The sequence below is a fragment of the Lagopus leucura genome, unplaced genomic scaffold (assembly GCF_019238085.1).
Source record: "Lagopus leucura isolate 7727_CA_CO unplaced genomic scaffold, USGS_WTPT01 Super-Scaffold_100044, whole genome shotgun sequence".
Classification (NCBI taxonomy): domain Eukaryota; kingdom Metazoa; phylum Chordata; class Aves; order Galliformes; family Phasianidae; genus Lagopus; species Lagopus leucura.
Window position 1 is genome coordinate 3,785,386 of NW_024962291.1, and position 26,041 is coordinate 3,811,426.

A 26,041-nucleotide genomic window follows, 5' to 3' on the forward strand; every position below is an offset into this window, starting at 1 on the left:
GCCTTTACTTTAGGAGATGTAGAAAAAAAGATGATTGTGTCTTGTAAACATCCAGCACAACACAACACTGTCTAGAAATGATTCACATGGAGGCACTGGATTAAAGCACTCAGGTGAACAATACAACATCTTGACTTTTTTCCTTATCATTTCCTCTTGAGCTCCAGAAGCTGTGAAGAAGAAGCTTTTCCTCTACCCAGTTAAGCTGAGCTTCATAGTCTGTATTGTATGTGCTTTAACTCACAACTTGCTTGAAATAAATATGAGTCCTACCTCCACCTTTGCATTTCTGAAGTCACTCACCCTTTTTCAATTCCTTCTCTTCCTCATCTTGCAACAGACAACATGAAAGCAGATCAAATATGCCAATATCAAAAGTACATGCAGAGCAGAAAAACAACACTCGTATATCTACTATGCCAACTGCAGGGTAGAACAAGCAGTTTCCTCCAGGAATGCTGAAATACAGATTTTCTTTAGTTTCCAGAGAACACCACATGTAATACTTATAATCTATATGGAAATATCTGCAATTTGAGTATGGTCCTCCCTTGCACAGTCCTTTGCAGTATCCAATCCCACTCTTGGAGAGAAGTTTGCATACAGTGAACTGTGTCTGTTACTGAAGACTGCTTCTGGTGTCTGGTAGTTAAATCGTGGTTTTACCTGGATGTCTCTTTTTAAGTCTCACCCAGAGAGACGAAATTTGGAAAATATAAGGAGAGCAAGCATAGGACAAGCATCAAATTGTGTCTGTGTCTATGTCTATGTCACAAACTTGCAGAGCAGAGAAGACCGCAATCTCCAGCCTAGCCTCTTGTCTCTATATCTGCAGGGTTCTTCTGCTGCCAGGAGAAATTGGGATCTTTGTTACTTGCTTCTTTTTCCTTTCCCCTCTTCCACAAGAGGATCAGGGTTCACAAAATTAAGTGTTTAAGAGCTTAATAGTCAGGGCTGGCAAAGCTGGGATTTGATTAGTGATCCAGAGCAGAACAGCTCAAGACATTACCAGTGAAATTAATGTAATCAGGCAGCATCCCCAATGGCATTTTTCCTTTCACTAGTTTGCAGCTGAGCAAGACATTCAAGAATTGTTGGTAACTCCATTACTTGTGTTTTCGGATCAGAGACTGACATTTCTTCTGTTGAAGGAAAATCCCTACAACCAAAAAGCAGCGATAGAGAGCCAGCAATAAAGAAACCAAGAGGGTGGACTGTCATGAAAGGATGGGTCAAAACAAGATTTTAACGGACATCTAGATGTGTAGATTAACACAAGGAGTGGCTTAGTCAAGGAAATGTATTCAGTGGTAACACGTGCTTATGCACAGAAGGGGCTGTTTCCCACAGAAAGGAGAAGAAAGGTCATAAAAATAAAGTCAGTATTTCCACAAAGTAAACTAGGTTTTGTATCTGCACAGCAGAGATAATGGCACTTTCTGTCTCTCAGCCTTTGAGCACTGTACTTGTCTAGAGTTTAAGACCTCCAAGGCAATGACCATCCCTCACTAAAAGTGACTGTTATCTCTGCTGTTCGGAGACGTGGAGCTCAGCTGCAGTCTATAGGCAATACAGCCAAAAAAGGGCTATCTTCCATCCATTCCTGTTATTACATTTGATTTGAGACTCAAAGGCATTGACAAACAGGGTGTGTTCAGGCTTTGAAAAATGGAATGGATTTGCTGATATACATAGTGTGCCAAGACAGCTAGTCTTGGAAAGTCATAAAGCAAAGAGTAAAAGTGAGGGGGAAATCCCTGTATTCAAAGTGCTGTTGATAATTACTAAAAGACAAAGATAAAATTAGTGTAATATTATGGAGGACAATAAGCAACAGCAAAAGAAGTAGCACAAGCCCACTAGTAGGACTTCTTTCTGTAAAGAAATGACTCAAAACTCTTAAAATCAACAAATGTCAAGTTATATACATTCCTAGATCTGATTCCAACTCATTTACCACTTCAAAAATTTGCCAGAAGATGAAGTCTATTAAAGCCTTCCCACACCATGTTCAGCTAACTTGTGTGTAAGCTCAAGGGGACATACAAACTATTCTGAGGCATTTATTTGGGACTGCTGGGCAAAACCTGCCAGCTGATAGCTGTACACTGCCTTTGCAAAGAACAAGAACAGATGTCCACATCCACACCTTCATGTTAATTACTAAGTTGGCAATCCAGAAATCAGAAAGGTTTATAGGAAAAGAAGTTCCCTGGTGCATATAGCTGCCAGCTGTAAGATAGTGTCACATCTTACCTACCCACCATATGAAAGACATCCCAAAATTTCATCTTGCTCTAACTGTATTAAATGACTGCACATCAAACTTAGTTGGTTAGCACAATCATGAACACCTATGGCAGTGCTTGAACCAGGCATCTGTTCCAGGGCTGAACTCTGCCACTGGATCCAAACATCTGTAGAGCAGCCTGGATAACATATCCAAAGGTGTTCATTACATTGAGGGAGCTGAGTCCAATAATGAAAATCTAAACTGGATCATCAACAGTAATCTGAAAAATCCTTGCAAGTTTTACAAGCCAGATTAGCCAAAAGCAAAAGTTGTTTAGCCAGACCTTATTTCTGTCATGATGGACTTTATCTTGCATTTCTTGTTTAAGCTCAGGCTTACCTTTATTTCAGGACAAATAGGCTTTCTTTGCAAAGTTACACACAGACAATTTAGAATAGCAATTCTGCTCCAGCTGAATTAAAAGAAGGTTGTGAAATGACATAAAACTGTATGTTAGCAATGTCAGCTTTAAACTGCTGCCAGAGTGCAAAGAGCTTATTTGACACTGAACAATTCAACAGTGGATTCCTTGATTTGTATTCTGGTGTTCAGCTTGTGGCTGAAAGCACCTATCACACTTAACAGTTCCAGCTGAATACAGATTTAAGGAACTATCCTCAAATGCAGCATTCCAAATAAGTCTCTAGTGACTTAGAATATTACTTTGACTTTAAAACTCACATCTCTTGGGCTTCCTCTTGTACACAAACATTTTTCAGAAACATATTCCCTTCATATTTAATATGAGAATTCCTATTTCCATCACATATTTTTCTCAAGAGGCACAAGAATTAGATACACATACACTCAAATACACTTATATAATGATAAAAACTGTTTCTTTTTGGTTTATACCAAGAGAAGGGCATTCTGGCACAACATGACACTTCAGATCTGTCAGCAACACTGCTTTTTGCTGTTTGACTGTGCTCCTGATCTTGTTTCTTCACTATCTCTCCTGACTGTGCTTTTCAGAAGAGTTCAGTTGACCTGTCATGTCACAAGGAATTTATTTGTCGATGGACAGCAAATGATTGACATCCATCTTGGGCACATGCTCTGTATAAAAAAGCAACAAAACTCCACAGTTCAAGAAGGTTGTGATAAAACCTTTGCGACATAGTGCAAAAGCAACCTGGGTTCAAACTGAAGCTGGTCTACCATCAGAAAACAGCACCTTTTACCCCTGGTTGATGAGGTCCATTTTAATTCTTTCTTCTAACCTTAATAAAAATTCCAAGACTTGATATACTGTATAGCTGTGTTTAAAACAGATTAACTGGATGGATGAGCTCCATCTGTTCTCACAGGGTTTCCCCCCAGTTTTGTTAGGCATTCTGTTAGGCACTCTTGCATGAACCTTTCCAAGTAGACTTATTTTGCTGACCATCCTGCAGCAAGGTAATAACTTGTAAGCCTTTTTTGCACTGGTGCACTCCTAAAAAATATATACTTTCAACAACTCTGTCGAGTTGCAATTTTTGGAGAGGAAAAAGAGTCCAAGATCAGTTGAGTACCATCTCTTCAAGATATCCAACAGATGCTGCTCTCAGTGCTTCTCAGAAGGTACTGGGGTCTTTCTCTTTGCTCCCAAGCATTCCATTTTATTTATTTATTTGTTACTACCTATTCTTAAAGAAAAAATAAAAGAAATGCAGTTTTTCGAAACTTGCAGGGAGTTACTTCAAGAAATGCAAGAAACTGTCAATCATCTGTATTACAGGGAGATCCAGAGGCCATTCTTGGAGCTGATAAACATACCAGAAGATATTGCCTCAGCCTCAGGCTGAATAAGCACTCAAAACAAAAAAAGAGAAAGTCTTCCTATTTCCTTTTCAAAGAAGAGAAGGCTAAGACCAGCTATTCGAAATTACACTTTTGTCTCATGGCTGTGTCTTGAGCAGTCCACTGAGTTCTACTGCAAACAAACCGAAATTCAGACATCATAATTAAAAAAAATAAGCTGTGGTCAACAGCAATACTTTTTGTCACTTTACCAGCCTTGTTCCAGTGTTGTGCAAAGCCATGTTGTACACCCTTGTCTTAGGGAAGTCAGTTATGCGGGTCTGTTATTCACTTTGCACTAGTGTGTTTCTCCTTTCCTCAATTTATGCATACATCTATTCACCAAGAATGATACACATGTATAAATAATCACAATGTGCCGCACCTCTTTGATGTCATATTACAACCAAGCTTTAGTGTCCTTAATCTTATCATGCAATTTGCCACCATTAACAGCAACCAAGTTACTGAAAATGTAGACACTGTTAATGCTAGATAATGCTGGTGCTCAGTAGACATGAGTTTTAGCTACACTAACAGAAGGCTCTTTAGCTCATCACACTACTTACCTTTACAGCCCAGATTGACTGATCCAAAGGATGAAAAAGTTTAAAACAGAAGCCATCCTTTTTGGAGGGTCTCTCAATCAGCTCACAAGAATGAAGCAAGATTGTCCCAACCCACTGTCCAATCTTTGGCGTCTTATAAATCAGCAGCACTCCAGGTTTCAGAACACACCACAGCTTGGTCCAACTCTTCAGGGTCCCACGAATCTGCAGGGAGGCAGGAAGAGAACAAATTGTTGCACTTGTGTTACTCCTTAAAATAAAAATGTTTATTCAGTATTTACTCAATAAATACAGTACACATTTCTCCCAAGCACACAGTATGATACATTTTGTTTGGAGATTACACTATCTGAACAGACTTGGGGTTCTTATACCAAAATCCCAGACCACTCAAATCAGGCTATCATCTTTATATTTTGATTACTGGCTTGGTGTTTGCATCTTGCTTCATTTTTCAGGCCAACCAGCACTGCTGGCCCATGTAAGTGATTTGTTAATAATCGTGGAGGACGTGCCAATTAGGATACCACATAGAAATATATTATAGCCAGTCTAACTGGACTTAGAAGTCATTTTAATAATGTTCTGTAGAACAGAAATATTAATGTGCTTTGTCAAATACCCCTTTTTTTTAAAGCTCCTTCTCCAGCTGGTTTACTTCTCTGTCAAGCTCAATGCATATTCTCTTTTGTATAGAAGGCATTGAATCTGATAGCATATATTTAAGATAAGAGCTTTAAGAATGGGGAGGTTTCTCACTAAGGTTATATTTTGCCTAAGGTCTTCTTGTCTTCAGCATACATAGGTCAAACATCAAGTCCTATGTTTTGTGGATCAGGATCATTCGTTTCTGAGCCAGAAATCTCCATCCACAGCAACCATGAAACAGATATTTTTTATAAAAAAAAAAAAAATAATATATTATTTATCAACAACACTGAACACTACAGAAATATTCTGCCGAATGTCTATTTTCTCATGCAAACCACACACATCTCACTTGTCTGGCCTCTAACACTGACCATAGGATAATTGGAGGCTTTTTGCACTATTTAAATGCAATTGTTTTGTTTTGTGATATTTCCAATTTACTTTATGTTTTAAAAGAGATGTTCAGAGATGTTTGAAGATTAAATTTTGCCATTGTGGAAGGCAGGACCAGTTGAGAAGACTAGATGGCCCTGAATGAGGAGAAAACAGCGGTCAAAGATAGCATCTTGCAACGTGAATCCACCCGTAATTTGCCACATACAAAGTTTCAGGACTTCAATGAGAAGGTGTCACTGGCTGAGTCTTTGTACAAGGAGAAATTACAGTTGTGTTTGCGTCCAATATGTTTCACTCTCTGCTGTGGTAATATAAAATCCAACTGTCAAAAGAACAAGCTGTATCTGCCTGTTCTCTCTTCTGTACAAAAGCACACCAATGGAAAGAGGTCAGCAGATTCTTTCAGAGAGGAAGAAAGAAAGAAACATCATCGCTTCCTTTGGTACTGTGCAGTTTTTGAGACCTTGTTCTTCTTAAAGACATGCAATAGACAGATGGAAAAAAAAAAATTCCCCAATATCTTAGTTCAAGTTTTACAGCAACATCAACTCAAAACGAGTCGGTCTTCCTACACTCAGTGCTTGTGCATAACTCTCAGACAGCAAGTATTTCTCATTATATTCTTCCTACAGTCTCAGAATAATCTGTGTGAAATACCTTCAGCCAGTCTGCTGTGATCACTACACTGGGATCCTTCAGAGCACTGAAGAGTTGTTTGGTAGCTCTTTTCTTCTCCTGTCTGTAATTTTTTTTTTGGACCTGGTTCAGAACAGGAAAAAAATAAATACAGTGGCTGTAAGCATGGCCTCTTTGGAGGAGGAAAGAACGTAATGCATTAAGGGCAGCTAAGTATAGCATAGCTAGAACTTGACCCAGTGCAGGTTCCCCAGAAATGAGCACAGAGAAGAACAAAAACATACTGAAAGAACAGCTTCTTTCTTTGCTTACGAAGCTTCACTAAATGTAAACTGATTTTTCTACTTTTTGGGGAATGTAAGAAGGCTGAATATCCAGTTCTCCTCACCCCTCAAATTTAAGAGATTTAATCTAATTTCACCCAAATCAAATTATTTATACTTTTGGTTTGGAGACAAACAAGTGTTCAAGAGATAATATGCTTAGTTTGCCTGGGCATGCCCCTCCTAACAAGACCAATGAAGCATTACAGTTCTCTTGATGTGCCTTATGGCTCTGGAGCATAAGAACAGAGCAAAATAATTACACTGATTTATTCCATTTGCAATATACAACCTAATCCTGTATAGAGCTCATTAATGCCCATGGCATTGAATGACTCCTAAAAGAGTCAGAGGCTTTTTTGGGACTTGGGAAATGATTCAGAAGTGTTCCCAGAGGTTTGTTTTAAAGGTACCACTTTGGTAAAAGAAAGTCAGCTGGTGCTGACTTGGCTGCTTTGCACATACCTTCAGTGTTTCCTTCTTAGTGAATTTGGCTGTGGGAGATACACACTCTTTGTCAGATCCATTGCAAAACTTATATTCAATCTGAAAAAAAAAGAGGAAAAGAGAAAATAGGAATGAAATGACATGAAGATGGTCATGCAGAGCTCCACTGAGGGTCATTTATATCTTCCAAGGATCCATGAAGGAGCTGACTGCAGACTTCAGCAGCAGAACTACAGATGAGCTCAGAAACAGCATATATGCAGTGTGCTCCAAATCTCCTCTTTATATTCACAGTTAGTTGGAAAATTTCCCATACTCTTCATATTTCTCCCAGGTAGGCATTAATCTTGGTAAGAACAAACCACAACCCCTATTCTCAATGATTAACATCTTTTCCATTCTTACAGCATTTCAATTACTGGGATAAAAAAGACACAAAAGCTAGTAGAAATCTTTCAGTACTAGACTTGGTATTGGTAATTACATTGTCATAGCTGAACTATCCAGGAACACGAGTGGGCAAGAAATGACCTAATCACATTACAGATCATACAGACAATCATCATCATCTGGCCTTAAGAAGCCAGGCACAAAATACATAGTCACTTCAAATCATGTTTGATACTGTCAGTGCTGTTTAAATTCATTTTCAGAGGCTGAAGACTGATCTTGTGTTTCTGCTGATGGGATGAAAAATGCGTTACTTTGTTAGACAGGGTCACAGTATTACTGTTTCTAAAATAAAGTACACTTAGAAAGTGTAACTCAGATAGGCGCTGTCAGCAAATTGACTAAAGCTGGAGAGTGCTAGTAGCACGAGAATTACAGCATGGTCCAGTCTCTGCTACTTCCTAAGTGACCTGAGGGAAGTTACTATCGGTCTCTGTACTTCTTTTTCTTCCAACCTTTCATGTGTCTGATGTATTTAGACTGTGATCTTTTGGGGTCAGACACTGTCTCTCCTATTATACAATGGTTTTACAAAAAAAATTCAACTCTTAGTCGACTTGATTCAATGAGCTTGACAGAAAAATGATAAAATACATAAAATACAGTTCTCATCTACAAATGTACACATGGCTTAGATAAAAACAGACCAGATCACAGCAAACAGACCCTCAGCTGTGCCTTGGAGACTGTGGCAGAAGCACAAAAGGGAGATGAGGATGCATCCTCAAATGAGCATCTCTAGAGCAAAATTCTTTCTGGGTGATGCAGGGCTGGAAATTAAGGGTAGAAACCACTGTTTGCAACACAGCCAGGGTCACTACAGAATATAGCACACATTCTTACATACAAACAGCGGTCTTTCATTGAAAGCAAAACTACACGTAACGCTTCAGAATACACGAAGGAAAGAAAACTGTGAAAGCATAGAGAGCAGTGAACCCTCCACTTTGACTGCCCAATCCAAGTCCACTTTGCAGTGGGCCCACCAAGGGAAAACACCAGCTCTGGGCTCCTGCAAAATACTCAGTATTTGTCATTTTTGTCTTAGTAGAAATCTAAGCCAGTCTTCTCTACCTGCGATACAGACTCATGCATCTTTCATATTTCTGCACGTGGGACTTCAGTGTAAAAGTTCAGAATCTGCAGTGAGAACCATTGCACAGATAAGACAGCAGAGCAGAGAATCGTGCCCACGGGGTCCTTGTCACATTTCAAAGGGCAGTGGTAGACATTTGAGAGAGATGTTACAAGCTTTTCTTTATGAGGAAACATTTCTAAGTGCTTAAATGCCTCTGAGCAAGAATCTTCTGGAATTATTGAGAGATTATACTTTCATGGTTTGAGACACGTGTCCTATGGAAGTGGTCAGAAGAATTCTTCCCCTTTCTCCCAATTAGCAGAGAGAACATCCTGTCCTTGAGATACAATCATGAGCCGACTATTTATTGGTAATTTCACAGCCTCCAACCTGAGAGATCAGACACACAGAGAAACGCTGTGTACCATTCCTCATCAACCAGCGTGAGAAGCACAATAAGCACAGATGTCTGCATGATTCTAGGAAATGCTGCTCAGGTGTCTACAGAACATCAGGATACAAAGAATGCTTTGTGCTTAATTAGTAAAAATAAGCTGAAGTCACTGGCTTTCTGAAGAATTACATGTAAGCTCTTACTTAAAGGATAAAAATTTGACCCCTCACAGACTTGGCTTGAAGAAATCTTGAAGCTCAAGTCAGAAAGGCTTCTGACAACTTCCATTAACCATGCCAACCTGAGCTCTAAACTTGCTGCTCATGGGCAGCCGACATTAACACAGAGGCACTGTCACAGCTCTGCCAGCCTCACCAGCCGCCTCCTTGGAGTCTCTCCAGGTCATGCTAAAATCAGAGTTAAACAACCACAGGACTTAAAAACCAGAGAGAGACAAAACAAAACAGAAAGACACTGATTCCACTCTTCAGGGCAGCTGACTTGCAGCTCTGTGACCAGGGACACCGCAAACCCAATGCTAGCTGGGAGCTGCTGTGCGTGCTACAAAGCCTCAGTGCACAAGAGCACATGAAGCGAAAGTCTCTGTTTTATACCAGCACCTTTAGGAACTCAATAAATACAATGAAACTTGTCTGAAGTCATTACAAATCAGTAATTGGTCACTTGGTCAAAGAAGCAGGATTCATAGCCCTGCAGGGGGCTGCAGTGAGCTACTGAGCAGCTGCATTGTTTCCTAGGGGCACTGCCACCCCCATGTCTGAGCTGTGCCCAGAGGTGCTGAATTTGCTAACCTTGTCTGAAAATGAAAACCCGGCCACAGAAATGGTGCTTGTGAAGATGGGCTTAAGAATGGATGGGAGTAGCTTAAGTCTCTCACCGCTTGCAGAAGAATTTCTAGGCATAATTCTGTGCTGCCCTTCCCCTCAAATGCTGAAGAAAGCGGTGTGTGATGGATAGTGCAGCTCCCCAGTGTCCAAGTTTTATGACGGGAGAACAAATCTTACTGAAATCAAACCACGTAGAAGGCAAGACAAAGCTTCCAGATGAGCTTGACTTGGGACTTCTGTTTTCAGAAACTTGATTGTTCCCCAGATACTTTCTAATTAGGCAAACTGGCTGCTTCCACCTGCCAGCTTTGCTTCTTTTTCTGCTGACAGTGATTCATGATCACAATCCTAAACAATGCCTTGTGTGCAGGTGATCTCCAGTTCCACCATGTGAAAAGCACTGCATCTCTGGCTTTGGAGTTCCTGCCTCTTTGCAGGACAGGGATCTCCAGCACCAGCTCTATGTGCCATAGTCCCTCTCTGCACTCTCCACGCTGCTGAGAGCACTGCACAGTTCTTACAGGTTTAACCTGCTAAATGACATGAAATAACATGATTTCATGCTATTACACAAAGCTATCTTAATAGTTTCATTTGTACCTTGTGATTCAGTAAATCCAGGCCATCACCTGCAAAGATCCCCAAAACACAGCAGGGCCTTAAGCTACTAGGACATATCAAAAGCATTTAATGATGCACTTCTGTCGATGTACCATCCTCAGTCTGGTAGAAAACCAAGAGAAGCAAGCCTTTTGTCATCACAGCTATTCTGCCAAGGACATTGGGATAATGCTTGTGCCAGTTATCAGAATCTGACCCTCCCTCCCTGCAACAGAATGCAAATAATATTAACCAGAGAGAAGCAGTTATACAGTGGGAGGATAGGGAATTGGTGTCCTTTTTAAAATGAAAACAAAACAAAACAAAAAACAACAACAAAAACTGCAGTTTTCTAATGCAAAAACAGTGTTTTTCTGTCTGCTGTTTATCCTATGGCTAAAAGATGGTTAATCTGAAAAACCTTTTACAGATTATGTCACAGCAGTTGTGAGGGTGGAAGGTGTTGCCACTCACAGTTTTCTAAGCAGACCTGTCCTTTCCAGAACCGAGAGATGACCTTGCTGGGTGATGATGGGATATACTACACTCAGGGACAACTTCTGATCCCTGTTAAGTCTCTATTGCCTTTCATCTCAGTCATGTAGCTCCTGGGATCTGCTGCTGATAGTTAGCAGCTGTCATTGTACCCTCACTCTCCTGCTAAGCTTTGTAAGAAGGCATACAGTGTCCTCACAACTGTGTGATTCTGGTATGGTGTCTTTTGCTGCCTCCATTGCCATGAGGAACAAAAACCTTCCACTGACTGTGGTGTGGGAGCCCATTGTGTCATGGTTAATACCAAAAGGAATATGCTGTTTTATTTTGAATAAACAATCCTTGCTGCATGGGACAAACTCACAAAAATATGTAATGGGAGACAGTCAGAATGACTTCAAGTCAGAAATGCTTAAATAGAATCATTCTCAGGCCATGGCCTACATGTCAACAGCACTGCTCACAAGTTGATCTTTTCTCTTCTTGTATCCAAGTGAAAGAAAGATGAAATTAGATGAGAATTTTAAGGCAGAATAAAAGCAGCTGTAGTCATAAGTTATGTTTCATAAAAGCAAAAATAGTCAGCGCATGGGAGACAAATCCCTGCTCAGGTGCAATTTCTCCAATGTCTTTTCCACTTATAATTGCTACAGATCTGTATTACTGCAGAAATAAAGATAATGAAGCAAAAGCTTCTGAAGTAAAATCAGCAATCATTGGAAAGCTCAGTGGAGCTCAGTGGGAAGCTTCCACCTTCCCACTGAAGGTGAAACAGCTTATTGCTGTTGATGCAAATATTCACAGATAACTCAATCCCATTTCAATGACTTGGTTTTCAATTTCCTATAAGCAGTTCCATCATAAAATTACAGCTAACAGCTCATCTGAGCACACTGGAGTCAGTGGAATGGTTCTTACTGATAAACAAGCTTTGGATTTGGAAGGATTGCCCTTCAATTAATATGCTGGTTTACAGCAAATCAAATAATATTTGCCTCCAACTTTCTGGTTGCAAAAACCATTCAACTTATTTCAGCAACATTATGGAGACACAATAACTGTGTTTACAATACTGTGATAGCACAATAATGAGCCCAAATTGCAAACCCTGTACAAACAGCTGAAGTGACAGCAATATCTAGGGAAAATCATCACTGAAAGTCAGCTACGCAAGCAACTCGGAATATCAAGTTATACTAATGTTTAGTGGAGCACTTTGCTCCGTTGTGTCAGATTACTGTAATCAAAGAAAAAGTCACAGACCTTGAGGGACTGCTATACAACCTTTCACGTGAGCCATTCTTGGGAAGAATATTTGGCAAGTTTAGAATATCTAAAAAACATTTTAGGCGAGATAGAAAGCTGCACACTAAAAAAGATGGCTGTTTCACTGACCACTACAACTGTGTTCTTAAGCAGAAACCTGTAGCAAAGCTTTGCTCTCCCCTCTAACTATCGCTACTACTTTTGTTTCTAGGCTGAGCTTACGCAAATTGAGGAAGCAAAAAATGGAAAACTTGGACTTCGAGCTTAAAATCTACTATCCTTAATTGTTTAATAAATTGCTTCAGTTTTAGCATCCCTGTTGACCCCACCTCAAGCACAGTGGAGGAAGGAATTGGTTACCGTGGACTACAGGTGACATGACAGAAGTACTGTAGCTTACCCAAAGTTAACACTGAGACTCCAGTTCTGAAAGCAATCAGTCATTGCTCTACATTGCTCACTGTGAGGTACCTGAGAGTGTCAGGCCTGGTATGCATCTCCATAAGTTAGGGATGCTCCACATTTCCTATCTCAGTAAAAAAATCCCATTCATCTTCAGTTCAATTTTTCCTGGATACTCCAGGCTGCATCTCTGCTCACCTGCAGTCAGCTGCAAAATCCTTCATGGCCAACAGCAATTGAAGAAGCAATGCACTCCTGGGCAAAGGAGCAGCATGTAAGTTGTGATAGAGATAACTAGCTCCAAAATAATTGCATCCACAATATCTACAGCATAAATTACATTAATGAAGTGTCAGTAAGGGTCTGGTTTAATGTGAGACCATCTGGAAGGGCCAGGCTCTCCACTAAAGCTGTGTGAGCACACACAGGGGCATTTCTCACTGCTGATTCCTGCAGCTTCTGGATCTCTCTGACAACTGATTCATTAGTTTCCTGCCTAACAGAGACCAGGAGGAAAGGCACCTTTATAGGCTGCCAGAGGTGTGAATGATCTTCTGTGGTAGTTCCAAGCATGGCTGGAATTAACTCCGCAGATAAAAGCATGATTCAAGGAACTATAAGGGTGAACTTGAGACATTTATAGCCTTATTCAGTCTCAAGTGACTTGTATGAGTTGTTCAAAACTATTTTAAAGCTAAAATAGATTTCTTGCAGTTCCTTGAATTCGTATTTCAAATTAAAAACTACACACTGAAGTCTTGAACTATTCTGTCATGTGGAAAAACTCATTCACGATGAACAAAGTAATCTAAGCTTTGTCCTGCCATACGTCATGTAACTGAGCATGTAACAACCACACTCCTACACAGTGATAATTTTAGACTTCATTGTGGCATTAGTGTGGGAATTAAAAGAGTGAGATACCACTGATAGCCAGCTTCAAGTTTTTTTTCTGATTGGTCCCCTAAAATAAACTACAATTCTTTGTGGTCTCTGAGTGCATATTGAAAGATCCCAGCTGCTTTCCAGACAGTAGAATTAAAGAGTTAAGCATAGGAAGGGAAAAAAAAATATAAAAAAGAGAGAAGATGCAATGCTGCACCCTGCAATGAAAACAGTCCTAAAGGATGCTAACAATGGTGAATGAGGCAAGTCATGAGAGAGAGGCTTTTCCTGGTTCTAGAGAATAGCTTCAAGGCTGCTCTGCAATTCTTTCACACCGCTCCATGAGCTCTGGGCACAAACCACATGGCTAAAGGGCTCTGAAAAATAGAAGATAGTATGAGCAGCAATCTGAAATAAATAGCCTTTTGTTGTTGTTCCTGTTAAAAGGAGATGAACAACACGCAATGCAATGCGTAGCTGAACCGTACCATAAATTTGTTTTAATAAAAATTGAGCTAAAAAGCCACAACTGCCATTAAAAATATGTCTTACTAAGAACCATGCAAACATACTGTAAGGGAATGTTCCAGTATCAGATGTAAGGACAGGAGATGCTGCAGTAGACTCCCAGGCCATCTAAGAGCTCAAGCACAGTGCAGCATGTTCAGAAGGCAAAGGTTTGGAGGGGTTTTTATGGAATGCCCTGCTCAGTGCCTGCTAATATGGGAAACCTGCAGCCTGCTCCCATTGAAGAGTGTGGGTATGTGTGAAGTGTGGAACATCTTCCATGTCCCTGATGAAGATGGGACACAGAAACACAATTTATCTGCCTGGAGAAACACAAGAACTCCAGAACTCAACCAGTTTTCATTTCCTTCTCATTGCTGGGTCAATGCGTTGTGGCATATTGAAATACCACTGCTGAAGGAATACTGATTTGCAACAAGGTCTGTTACATCCTCTGTGGCAAATGAAGGGTAACTGTTGATGGCATAGATCTTTTACCTAGTACATTTACTTCTGAATCCATTAATTAAATCTGCACGCCCTACTATTAGGCTTCTAAAAATCATTCCCTCCCAATAGTCAGGAATCTAAATATGACCTAATTAGCACAAACTTTTTCCATTGGTTAAAATAGGTGGAATCACTGTTTTTAAAGTGAAATGCCATGACAGATCCCTGACCTACAGCTCTGGACTTCTGGAAGTTAGGCTTCATTTTATAGACTTACAGCTGAGTGGACACAAAAAGTGAAATATAAAGCAGGTCAAAGATCACTTTGTCTAAATTTCTAACGTACAAGACATGTCACAACAGGGGCTCCCTGTTGTCACTAACACTGCAAAGCAAGGGAGAAGAGAAGCTCCTCGGCTGGAAGAGAAGAACCAGGCAGTGTACAATAGACAAAGCAAAGTAATGTGGAGTGAGAGTGACAGGCAATGGCACATAGGTCCAGCAAGGCAAAAAGTCACTACAGCCAGCATCTGAATTCAACACTGGGTGCCTATGCAGAACTTTGAGGCAGGAAAGAGAAAGCTAGCTCTGGCCCATTCGTAAGTCAAACTTCCATTCAAACAGCACCTCTGTCCTGTGGCAAGGCTGACCGATTTCAAATCAGAGATAAAAAGAAAATGTCCTCCTTTACATTCCTAATTCATTGTGAATTTAACACCATTTCTTCTAAGGCATGCAAAACATCTGTCCTCAAAACAACGCCCTGGATGCAGCCTTTTGGTCCTATGCTTTCCCTGCAGCTGGGTTGCCATCAGGAACCTTCCTGAAAATGCAAAAGCAGGGTTGGTTTGCAGCTTGCCAGGGTCCAGCAAAAGCAGGGAAAATGCACGTGAGCCCTTGCTGCACACTCCCGAAGCTCCTCCCATCACCATCTCCCCACACTGACTTCTGCTTGGGTATCCCTGTGAGCTCCAGACAAGCACACGCAAATGTGTTTGAAGATACTGTGTTTTGTACTATAAAAAATTGTTTGTCTCCAGATGCCTCTTTTGTGTTATATTTTAATTTTCGCTGGTGTCATTTGCATTTCATAGCTTCAAAGTTGAATAAATGGAGTTAAAAATTTATTAACAGGCCTTGCTTCTATTTCTAGTTACCCTCCAGAAACACGTTAGGGAGCTGCAGCCAAAAAAGCCTGCACATGAATCTCAAAGCCAGATCTAATTTAAAGGTTGATGGCATCTTTACAGGAATTCAAAACCAGGCACTCAGCAACTCTAGATATAGAGTGAGGTTTTGAACACCAGAGTTCATACCAGAGTTTTTAGACCCAGTTCACCTCTCCATAAAAGAGTTGATGGACATGCTGTGCTCAGGAAAATTTGGTAAGTTTGTGTTCCTCTCTTTTTACACCAATTCTTAGAGCTTTTTCCCTGGATCTCAACGCACAGTTGCAGATGCTAGGCAACACATTAAATATTACAGCTTTATCTTCTAAAACAATTAAGCTTTATGATTGCTTTGCTGAGCGAGAACAGCAGGAGACACCTCTGCTGACAAAATCAACCTTTCCACCTAATTATTCATATCTAAATACATCATTAGATGAGGCTCAAATAAACAAGATTCTGTTGTGCAGGTGCTATCAAGTCAGATGAAAACATAGGCTTCCCTATGACATCACAAGCATCCCAAAATATTCCTGTTTTCTTTCTCAAAACATGCACACTCAGCTCCTGCAGAAACAAAGGGAGCTGCTTTCTTTCCTGCCTCAAAAAAGAAGATAGTAAGCAGGATTAATAACTGAGCTAGAGAAAAAATGAAAGCAAGACCAGGGACGCAACCCTATCCAACAGTACCTTGCTGACTGAGTTTGGTGTCTGCGGAGTCTCATCCTTCAGCATCGATGGGCTGTTTCCTTCCACATCTTTTCCTGCAACAAAGAAATAGAATTCAGAAACAGAGAATTTCTGTGCAAAATCATGGTGACTTGCGGTCCTCAAAGGGCTACTGCTAATAGCAAGCAAGAGGAACAAAAGTAGGCGCACCAAGTTCACAGAGAGGGATATTACAAGTCTTGAAATATCCTGGGTCCACATGCTTGGACTTTGTAACAAGTGTTTAAAAGTTAAGGTTGCAAACATTAAGATAAACCAACATGGTGTTTCAAAGTCCGGCAATTAAAGGCTGGATAATAACAGAAATAATGTTGGTTGTGATCCTTAACCAGCTGCCCTGTGTGCCTATGTTATGATGAAGTCTTTAATTACATTACCACAGCCTGTGTTTCCTTAAATTCCCCATGCTTCATTCAATGCAAATAACAAATGGAATTAAGTTAATAAGCAGCTATTCAGTATGTTATTCTCCTTGGTCAGTATCTGGCAACTGCACCCAGATGCACTTGATAGCATGCTTTGTTGAGAAATAATAACCATGATCATAAAATATTACAGAAGACAGAAAAGCATCTAGACATAATTAGTAGAATAAAACACTGCAGAAGACCCATGTCTTCAGACCAAATTAGTTGTTAAAATAAGAAACACATTCAGTTAACAAGTACTATTTACTAACTGTGATATTCCCATCATTGCAGAGAAATGTATTTTCCATTACCTAAAAATACTAAAATTGCAGTGCATTATACACATTACATACTAGTATGAACATGTCTGGTCTTACTCTAAGCAATAAAATGTAACGATAAATTCTGTTCTTTTTGCCAACTGTGATCATGTATTTACAGTAAAAGAAAGCCTAGAGCTTCTATTTAATAGTCAAAAAATAGCATCTGATGAGGCTAGCTTTTTAGTGCCAAGGCAGTCATTGTTATCCAACTGCAATATAGTTTCCTCTGCAAGATCATTAGCAATTGCAGCGTCGGAACCAGCAAGACATTGACATGCAATCCATTCACAGCACACTGCAAACAAGGGAACTGTTAAAAATGTTTTTTAAACATTGTGTGGGCAAGTCTTGGAAACAACACCAAATACAATTGATTCTCCTGAAGTCAAGCAGAAGTTGTCACAGATGTGGCAGAAGTCACTACATCTCCGGAAACTTTTGGAGAAGCCTTATACGAAGCTAAGCAATGTTAGAAAAGCTAGCCATCAAAGTTTATTGACAAGTAAATATGCTCCTAGTCATGCTCTGCACTTCCATTATGGGACACGTTGGAGAACAAGAACATCCAGCTATAGCTGGGATTACATCTGTGCTAGAAGGTTTCACCCATACAGAGACAGGACAAAAAACCTGCCCTTCCTACAGCCATTAACTGGCAGTTTGGCACATCAGCTTTACAATTAAAAACAGCTCTTAGGGACAGTTTTCCCCAGGAGAAGGTGTTCAACCTTCCACACAGTCGCTGAAGGTGCAGGGCCTTCAGACAGGCTCCTCATCCTGTGGCATGTGTCGCACTGTGCAGCGTGCACACAGCCGTGCCCACACAGAAAGCAGACATCCCCGGATCTTGGAGAATAGTGATGGCACATGCCCAGCCTACATGGGAACTGAAGCAGAGGGAGTACCTATGCCAGCATGCAGGAAGGCGGTGCAAGAAGGGGAACCTGCACCCCAACCTAGTTTCTCAACCATCACTTCTCCCCTTGCAACACTCAGCCCTAGATAAAGCACATGCAAACCTACGGTGCTCAGGTGGGAGAAATTCCCCAGAAGTAGGATACATGCTTGCTGGTGCTGCCTGAACATGCAACACGTGCTGGGCATGGATGAAGACTGTGTTTTTCTTTCTCTGATTACTCTTTTCTCTATATATTCTCCTGAATGGAGGCAGAGGTTAGAACAAACTCTCAAATCATGTAGCTACTGTACTTGTTTCCCATGAAGAGTTTTTTTCTGCTCATGTATGGGTAAGTAACATATGGCCTGAAAGTTCAAGTGAAATTAGTAGGAGTCAGCTGCTGTCAGCTCCAAGGGAAAGGCATCTATTAACATAACATAATTCAAACCTATCTTTATTATATCTCATTTCTTCAATTAAGTTTAGCTCCAGGCTGGTACCCATACCAAAAATCTTGCACGCTTTTCCTTCTCTTAGTAATGCACGTAAAAGGATTTTGCACCTAATAGGATTTTAGGTGCTACTGCGGTTCTGGACCCTCTATCTCACAGGACTTTATGAAAAGCAGGCACATGTAACTCTTAACTCTCAGTCATAGAGTTTACAAGGATTTGTAAGATATGTTTATAAAGCAGTATATATTCCAGATTCTTATTTCAAATCCATTTGTCGTTTGACAATTGTGAGGAGAGAGAGCATGGCAGTTTTCTGGAGGAGAGCTCTCCCAGCTGTCTCAAGCAGTTTTGCTATAGCAGTGCGGAAGGAGAGAGCCCTTATTCAGAAAGAAAGCTTCACTGAAACCATGTGTAAGTTTCTCAGACACCCACATACATAGCTAAGTGCACAGAAAGCCCAAAAGGGAGTTCCACCCAGGGCATGACAGACATAGCTGTCTCGAGAAAATAAATAGGAAACCACATAAAAACATAAATGGAGCTCAACATTAACAGGCTACAGAAGCTGAAGTTCTTATCTCCCTGATCAAGAAAACCTAACGCTGGTGACAGAAATAGCACCGAGGCTCTTTTATCTTCAAGTGCTGGCAGCTAACATGGCATGCTAAGAAAGATCCTCCACAAAGTAGCCCAGTAGTATTGTGCCAAATAATAAACAGGATTCCAGGAAGGGAATCAACAATGCTTATGGAAAAAATGTTCAACACATTGCAAAAAAAACCTGCCAACACTCCAGTCTTATGGTTACAGAGTTGAGTTCCTGGTATCTTTATCTCATTACTGCCAGGCTTAGGAAAAATAAATATACAGTTCCTTTCCAGAAAAGTTACTGTTTCTTTTATTCTGCTTTCTGCTGTGCATCCATCCCATGGGTGCATTTGCCTTTCTTCTTTATAAAGCATCACACAATAAGCATAACTGATCAACGGTAAGATGAAGTAGAAGTACTGGGTTGTTGAGGAGTTGAAGATCAGCTCTGCACAGCATGAACTACTATTTTAATGGTTTTTTTGATAAAGTAACTGGGTAACTACAAGAGAAAATGTGGGATCTGCTGTGTGGCGAAACTGTTGGGAATAAAATTGGCCCTGATGCCATGAATGTTACTGCAGCAAATGTCAGCCACATGGCCCAATACATATACTAGACTGAAATTCAATTCCACATGTCTATCACAGTAAAATTCCCATGTTCATTAAAGTGCAGCTCTTGAGATGCAGCTAGGCTAATCTGAACTTTTATTTAAAGGCTCCGTGGGTCCCAGCCTAGTCAAAAAGAAAGGCTCCCTAAAAGAGCTTTTAGCTACTCCCCCAGTACATGTCCTTCCTTCTGAGCAAGAGAAGAAGATTCTTTCCACTTCCTGCTACATGAAAGAAAGACATGGGCAAGGAACTCGTGTCTCCCTACTTTGCAGACTTTCTAAAAAGAGAACATTTTCTTCAAATTTCTTTTAGTTACCATATTGACTATCATTTCCATATGAAAGCAAGAGACAAAAAGTCAGAAGTGTTATTTGAGATGGTGACCTCTGCTTTTCCATATGTTTCCTTTAAAAAAATTATCTCACTGTACGGAACCTCTGTGGCACATCTTGCCCGAGGTGTGAAGTCTGTCACTCCCATCTCACTGAATTATTTACTTGCACTCCTTGGTTGTTGCAGGGCTAATTCTAGGCATTGGAGGACTGAGACCTGCGGCTCCAGCCACCTCACATTGCACTACAGTGTGGCAGGAGCTCACTGCACTCTGCTGCCTGCACTGCCTGCAGCCCCTACCTGATACAGCCAGCCCTGTGCCTCTGTAAAGAGAACCACCAGGGCCAGACAGCACAACAAGAAAACCCACAAGAACTCAAAACTTGTGTAAAACAAGAGAGAAAAGTGAGGGACAGAAATGTTGAATACAGCTCGTGGATGTAGACTTGCAGCTTATCTGTAGTCATAACAGCATCCTTCAGAGGACATGGAGAAGGTGGGAGGGAAAGCAGCTAAACCTGGAAAGGAGTTAAAGAAGAACCCACCATGGGAAACAGCAACTGGATGTGAAGAATGATGGATATTTCTTATGGAAAACATTAGCAACACAAAGAGATGAAGCAGCTCTGACGGGGACTAGGGAAGAAGTGAAAGGAGTTAAAAATGTAAGGCTAGGCAAAAACCCAGACTGTGCAAGGAATCCCCTGGCTGAAGTGGCAGCTTTTATTTGTTTCACGGGGATATTCTCTTTTACAAATTCTTTGGCATATGTCCTTCCTTTCCATTACAGTGGGCTGCCTGCGTTGCTGACACCAGTGCTGGAGGTTCCTCTAGCACTCAAGGCACTTGTTCTGCTGAGCCCAGCACACTCTTTGCGCCAGCTGTCAGCAGGGTTCGAGGAGAAATGAGGTGACATGGGAAACTGAGGAAGTGATTAATCCCTCCATGATCAACTTTCCCTGGTGTCTGTAAGATTATTACAGCACTGAAATACCTCAGTGAGGAAATTGGTACCTTGTAATGTGTGAGATGGTAGGTGTCTCATTTTAAGTTTTCCATTAGACTACCAAGATTTTTTTTAAGCTTTCAGTGACCTCAACAGCAAGGATTAGTCAGCATTGTTCAAAATTGGTTCCTCACTGCCTTAAGACAGGCATCCAAAAATAGAAATACCTGCCAAGTCAGAAGCCTTCAAAACCTTTGCATTTAAAGATACTTAGCTCAGGAAACTCAGACCTGGCTTTGTTCTGCATCTGCAAAGCCCAGAGAGTCTGCCAGGTGCTACATCTACATAAGAACCAAAACCTTTCTACGCGCTGTTTTCTTTCTCCAGATATCAGCTCACAAAGGTGCTGTGAGATTTGATTATTTAGCACTGACATGACTACTGTGAATGACAGCTCTGTGAACTTGTGACTGTTCCCTGCAGCACTTGTGTACAGGCTGGAACAGAAGCATTATTTGCAGACTGCAGTCAAGGAAAGACCTGTATGTTTACTGTGAGCTAAAAATTCTGAAACAACAACGCGCGCCCTATTTCCTTCAAAAGGGTGCTCACAAAATCAAAGCACAAAAGACAGTCTGCCATTCACTGCAACATGTCAATATTCTTGGTGCTTGCAGTAATAATTTACAGAGCATTACCTACAAAAGCCCTCTTGTAATATGTATCCTGGACTCTAAATCTAAACAGGAAAATGTGCCATTAAACATTTGCAACAGGGCCCAGGAGATAGCTTAAAGGATTTCAGTGTTTAGGGTGAAACGTATCGAGTGCTCAGAGTGGAAATGCCTGAAAACATTACTAATTTCTGAAACGTGAGGCCATGCTGTACTCAGATGGTTGCAAACATCAACTCTGATGTCCTCTGCTCCCACTGAACACCATGGCAGCGAAGCAGCATCATGAAAACAGCACTGGATGGGATCCATTGATACCCATGTTGCAAGAACAGCGTCTCTCACTCTCACGTCAACTCATTTCTCTTTGTTTCCTGGCAGAGTGCTAAAAACAGTCTACTTCAGTCAAGCACCTGAGGTTCTGCACTGAGTTTTACATGTGCTGGAAAAGCAGTATGATAAACAAGACACAGCACATCTTGTGCTGACACAGTAGAAATCTACCTGGACTGAGTGGATAGATGTCATTGTCGGCCCCGAAGAACAGATTGCGCGTCAGCTTGCGAGGATCAACCTTCTGAGGGGTGGATGAGGCTGGGCAGAGGGAGAACCTGCGACGAAGAAAGTTCTCCTCCTTCATGGCATGAGCTGTCGGGGTTTTCTGAAAAGGAAAGATAGAAATAACAGTTAATTTCAAGACATGGGAAATCAAAGTTTCACACGCAGATGACTCCACTGCTTCAAAGATCCTTAATCCCAAGTAGTGTGCCAGATCTTTTTATAGAGTGCCAAAAAGCTATGAAGGGGGAGAAAAAGTGATATTAGTTTGTGGCTATAATTACTGATTTGCTGACTCTCATTATTTGCAAACTGCAAGGAAACAAGACTACTCTGTGGTGAATCCAGGCAGCAGAATATCCTCTTCTATACAAAGATCTATGCTCAGTAATGGCTTCTTTCAGAGTCAACTCTGTGTACGGCAGCTCAATTTCCTCTTTTCTATTTGTTTTTAAGACTCTTTCATAAAACTAACTCTGTCAGTGTTAGCACCAGCTCTGCAAAAGTTAGCACTTCATCCAAGCTGTATGAAGGACAACCAGATGCACTGGCTTCAGGTAGCAGCAAGAGATGTGTTAGGGAATTGGAACAGAATAGCTAGTGTCGCTTCTGTCCTTATTTACTATTACAGCACATATAAATCATTTCAGTTTACTTTAAAATGACATATCAGTTGGGTATTTTGATCAGTAAGATAAACTTGGCTGCTCTGCAAGGGTAGAGGACAGCATTTGCCTCCTTCAGAGCCTCCATGCATGCCTGCAAAAGAGCCGGGTGGTACGGGGCTCTTTACCACCACTTGGCTGATGCATTAGACTATCCTGACTGAAATTAAAGGATTCTTTTGTAGCCATCCAACAAGCAGCTCTTTCTTAGCCCTTACAAACAGATATTATGACTGCTGCCTTCCTGAGTTACAAGCGCTACTCTCTCCCCATGAGCAGTCAGAGGAAATGCAGTGAGAAGTGCTAACCCAGCCTTTGGGCTGGCACTGCAAAACACCACGTCTGCTCCCTCCCTGTGGGATTTGCTGTGTAAAGGAAAACCCTTTGAGATGGGATACATTTCCTGAAAAAAGTCTCCAAGCTTTCCTGTCTGCTTTAGGCTACTGGGAAAGCGTAGCAGAGAAAGCATCGCAGAGCCATGGGGTGGTTCATGAAGGCAGGACCAGGGCAAAGTATCTCAGTATGCACGAAATATCTTACACAGCACCAGGCTGAGCCTGTGCAGTGCTCTGAAGATATGGACCCACAAATGCGTTGCCACCTCCATCCTTGCACAGTTGATGTGAGATGTTTCAGATTCAGCAGCACACAGCCACGCAACGGAACTCTTGGTGGAAGCGTTGTATGTGAATGCCAGGATGCTGTGTACCTGAGAGGGCTGATAAGAACATAGCAACCCTTTGCTCAGCATGCCAGTGCAAAGCTGTGCTGCTGATGTGTAATGGCAGCTGGGTAGCTCAGTTGCTTAACATTTGGCATTGTAAATAAAGTTTGTTTGCACAGATACCACAGTGAGCAGGTTTATGGGAGAGCAGAATTAAAGATAACCTAAATCACAAAAAGAGAGAAGAGGAAAACACAGCCAGTTACATGCATCAAAGCAAAATATTTAAAAATAATCCAGATCTAAACAGCTGGGTTTGGAATGCTAACACTGAGCTATTTTCTTGCCCTTGTTCCAGAAAGGCCATCTCAACTCTCTGCCTCTGGTGTTGCTCATAAGTGGCTTAGAGGAAAACCAGAACTGTGAGAGTCTCCCCAGAACGCAGCCATCTGGCAAGACGATGCCAATCACACAGGAAGGCAGCAGGCACAGGTCCATACAGTGGAGAGCAGGCTGGAGAACGAGTAACCAGCAAAAAGCATCCCTGCAGCACTTAAACACAGCTCTCACAGTGGAGAATTCCCAATACAGAACCGAAGTGGCAGCAGCAGCATCCCTCTATCACACAGCCATGTAAGTGAAGAACTGACAGCCAGCCCCTGCTGCTGTCAACAGCAAAGCTGCCCTCAACACCAGAGCAAAAGCAGGCTGTACATCAGACTGCACATACAAATTAAGTCCTTTCTGCTTCTAGATTTACCATGCAGAGATGTGACAGATGCTTCACAGAAACCCTTTGTTGTATGGGGGCTCAGGGAAGGCAGAGAAGGAAAAAAATCAAAATTGAGTAAGAACTGCAGTAGGCCTAAAACTGCCCTCACGTAACCAAATCCCTTGTGTAACCCAAAGCAACAAATTTCATCCGTGCTTTGCATTCCCTCCAAATCTGGCAGATGAGACAGCCAACACATAATCCAGGAGCAAAACACATCTTCATTTTAGTTCCTGCAAGAATTTAGCTGGCTGTTAGTCTTGATAGATAAAAAGTCCTGGAGTTTGCAGTGCAGGTCATTTCTGGTTCTCTTTTCTGTGGTCCTGAGGATAAAACTAAAGGAAAGGGGAGAATATGGAGAGCTAGTGAACTGACTGTCAAGATTGGCCCTTTTGTGCTGACAGCTCGTGAAACAGTAAATGTACTAATAAATGTGAGCTACTCACTGGAGCTTAGATAGGAATAAATAATTCAGTAGAGAGAAATAAACTTCTAGCTAACCCTGTCTTTGAGACTACTTTATCTTCTAGGGAATTGAGTGCACTCTCACTAAGTTTGAAGATGACATCAAGTTGATAGGAAGTGTCAATCTGCCTGAGGGTAGGAAGGCCCTACAGAGGGACGTGGTCAGGCTGATCAATGAACTGAGGTCAGTGGGATGAAGTTCAACACAACCATTTGCCAGGTCCTGCACTTTGGTCACAACAGCCCCAGGTAATGCTACAGACTCGGGGCACAGTAGCTGGAAAGCTGCATGGACAAAAAGGATCTGGGGATGTTGGTCAGTGCTCAGCTGAACGTGAGCCAGCAGTGTGCGCAGGTGGCCAGGAAGGCCAATGGCATCCTGGCTTATATCACAATTGTGTTGCTAGCAAGAGAAGGTAAGCGATCATCCCTCTGTACTCAGAACTGGTGAGGTCACACCTTGAGTTAAGCATTCAGTTTCAGGCCTCTCACTACAAGAAAAACATTGAAGTGAGTCCAGAGAAGGGCAAAGAAGCTGTGAAGGGTCTGGAGCACAGGTCTTACGGGGAGCAGCTGAGAGAACTGGGATTGTTTAGTCTGGAGAAGAAGAGGCTCAGGGGTGACCTTATTGCTCTCTACAGCGACCTGACGGGAGGCTGTGGCAAGGAGGGGGTCAGCCTCTTCTCCTGTGTAACCAGCAATAGGACCAGAGGGAATGGTCTCAAGTTGCACCAGGGGAGGTTCAGGTTGGATATGAGGAAGATTCTCTTTTCAGAAAGAGTGTTCAAGCATTGGAACAGGTTGCCAGGGACGTGATGGAGACTCTGTCCCTGGAAGTGTTGAAGGAAAGGGTAGATGTAGTACTTTGTGACATGGTTTAGTGGGGCAATATTGGTGGCAGAAAGATGGTTGGGCTGGATGATCTTAAAGGTCTTTTCCAACCTCAATGATTCTATGATCCTTTAAACCAAGTAATACAGAAGATGGAAAGCCTGCTACCATGAAACACCGGACAATGAAAGAGATGAACTTAAAAGTGATTGGTATGGCCTAACAGGACTTTTGCTCAAAGGCAGATTCAGTACAGTCCAGGCAAGAGCAACGTGGCAAGAGTTATTTCCCCAGAAAACCACATAGCTGCAATTAAAGTGACTGGGAACTGCCACTGTCCCCCCCTTCCAACACTAGCCTGGTTTTGGGCAAAGGCTGTGACTCCACAGCTACACATACACTGAAGCAGAGATGCCTTGTATGTGGTTGCACTGCATTTTAAGCCCTTTGTCCTTGCTGGGAAGACAGTGTT

At 41.6% G+C, this 26,041-nt stretch overlaps 1 protein-coding gene across 5 annotated transcripts in view; it reads right to left on the bottom strand.

The window, feature by feature from the left end:
• Positions 1 to 26,041, bottom strand: part of OSBPL5 (oxysterol binding protein like 5) — a 130,449-nt gene that overhangs the window by 36,234 nt on the left and 68,174 nt on the right. For all 5 annotated transcript variants that reach the window (XM_042884587.1, XM_042884586.1, XM_042884582.1 and 2 more), the window contains exons 2-6: positions 22,119 to 22,275; positions 16,335 to 16,408; positions 7,119 to 7,199; positions 6,352 to 6,453; positions 4,648 to 4,851 (exon numbers count right to left, since the gene is read on the bottom strand). In XM_042884587.1, the coding sequence (XP_042740521.1) occupies positions 4,648 to 4,851; positions 6,352 to 6,453; positions 7,119 to 7,199; positions 16,335 to 16,408; positions 22,119 to 22,254 (597 nt within the window). In that variant the 5' untranslated portion in view covers positions 22,255 to 22,275. The remainder of the gene's footprint in view (positions 1 to 4,647; positions 4,852 to 6,351; positions 6,454 to 7,118; positions 7,200 to 16,334; positions 16,409 to 22,118; positions 22,276 to 26,041) is intronic.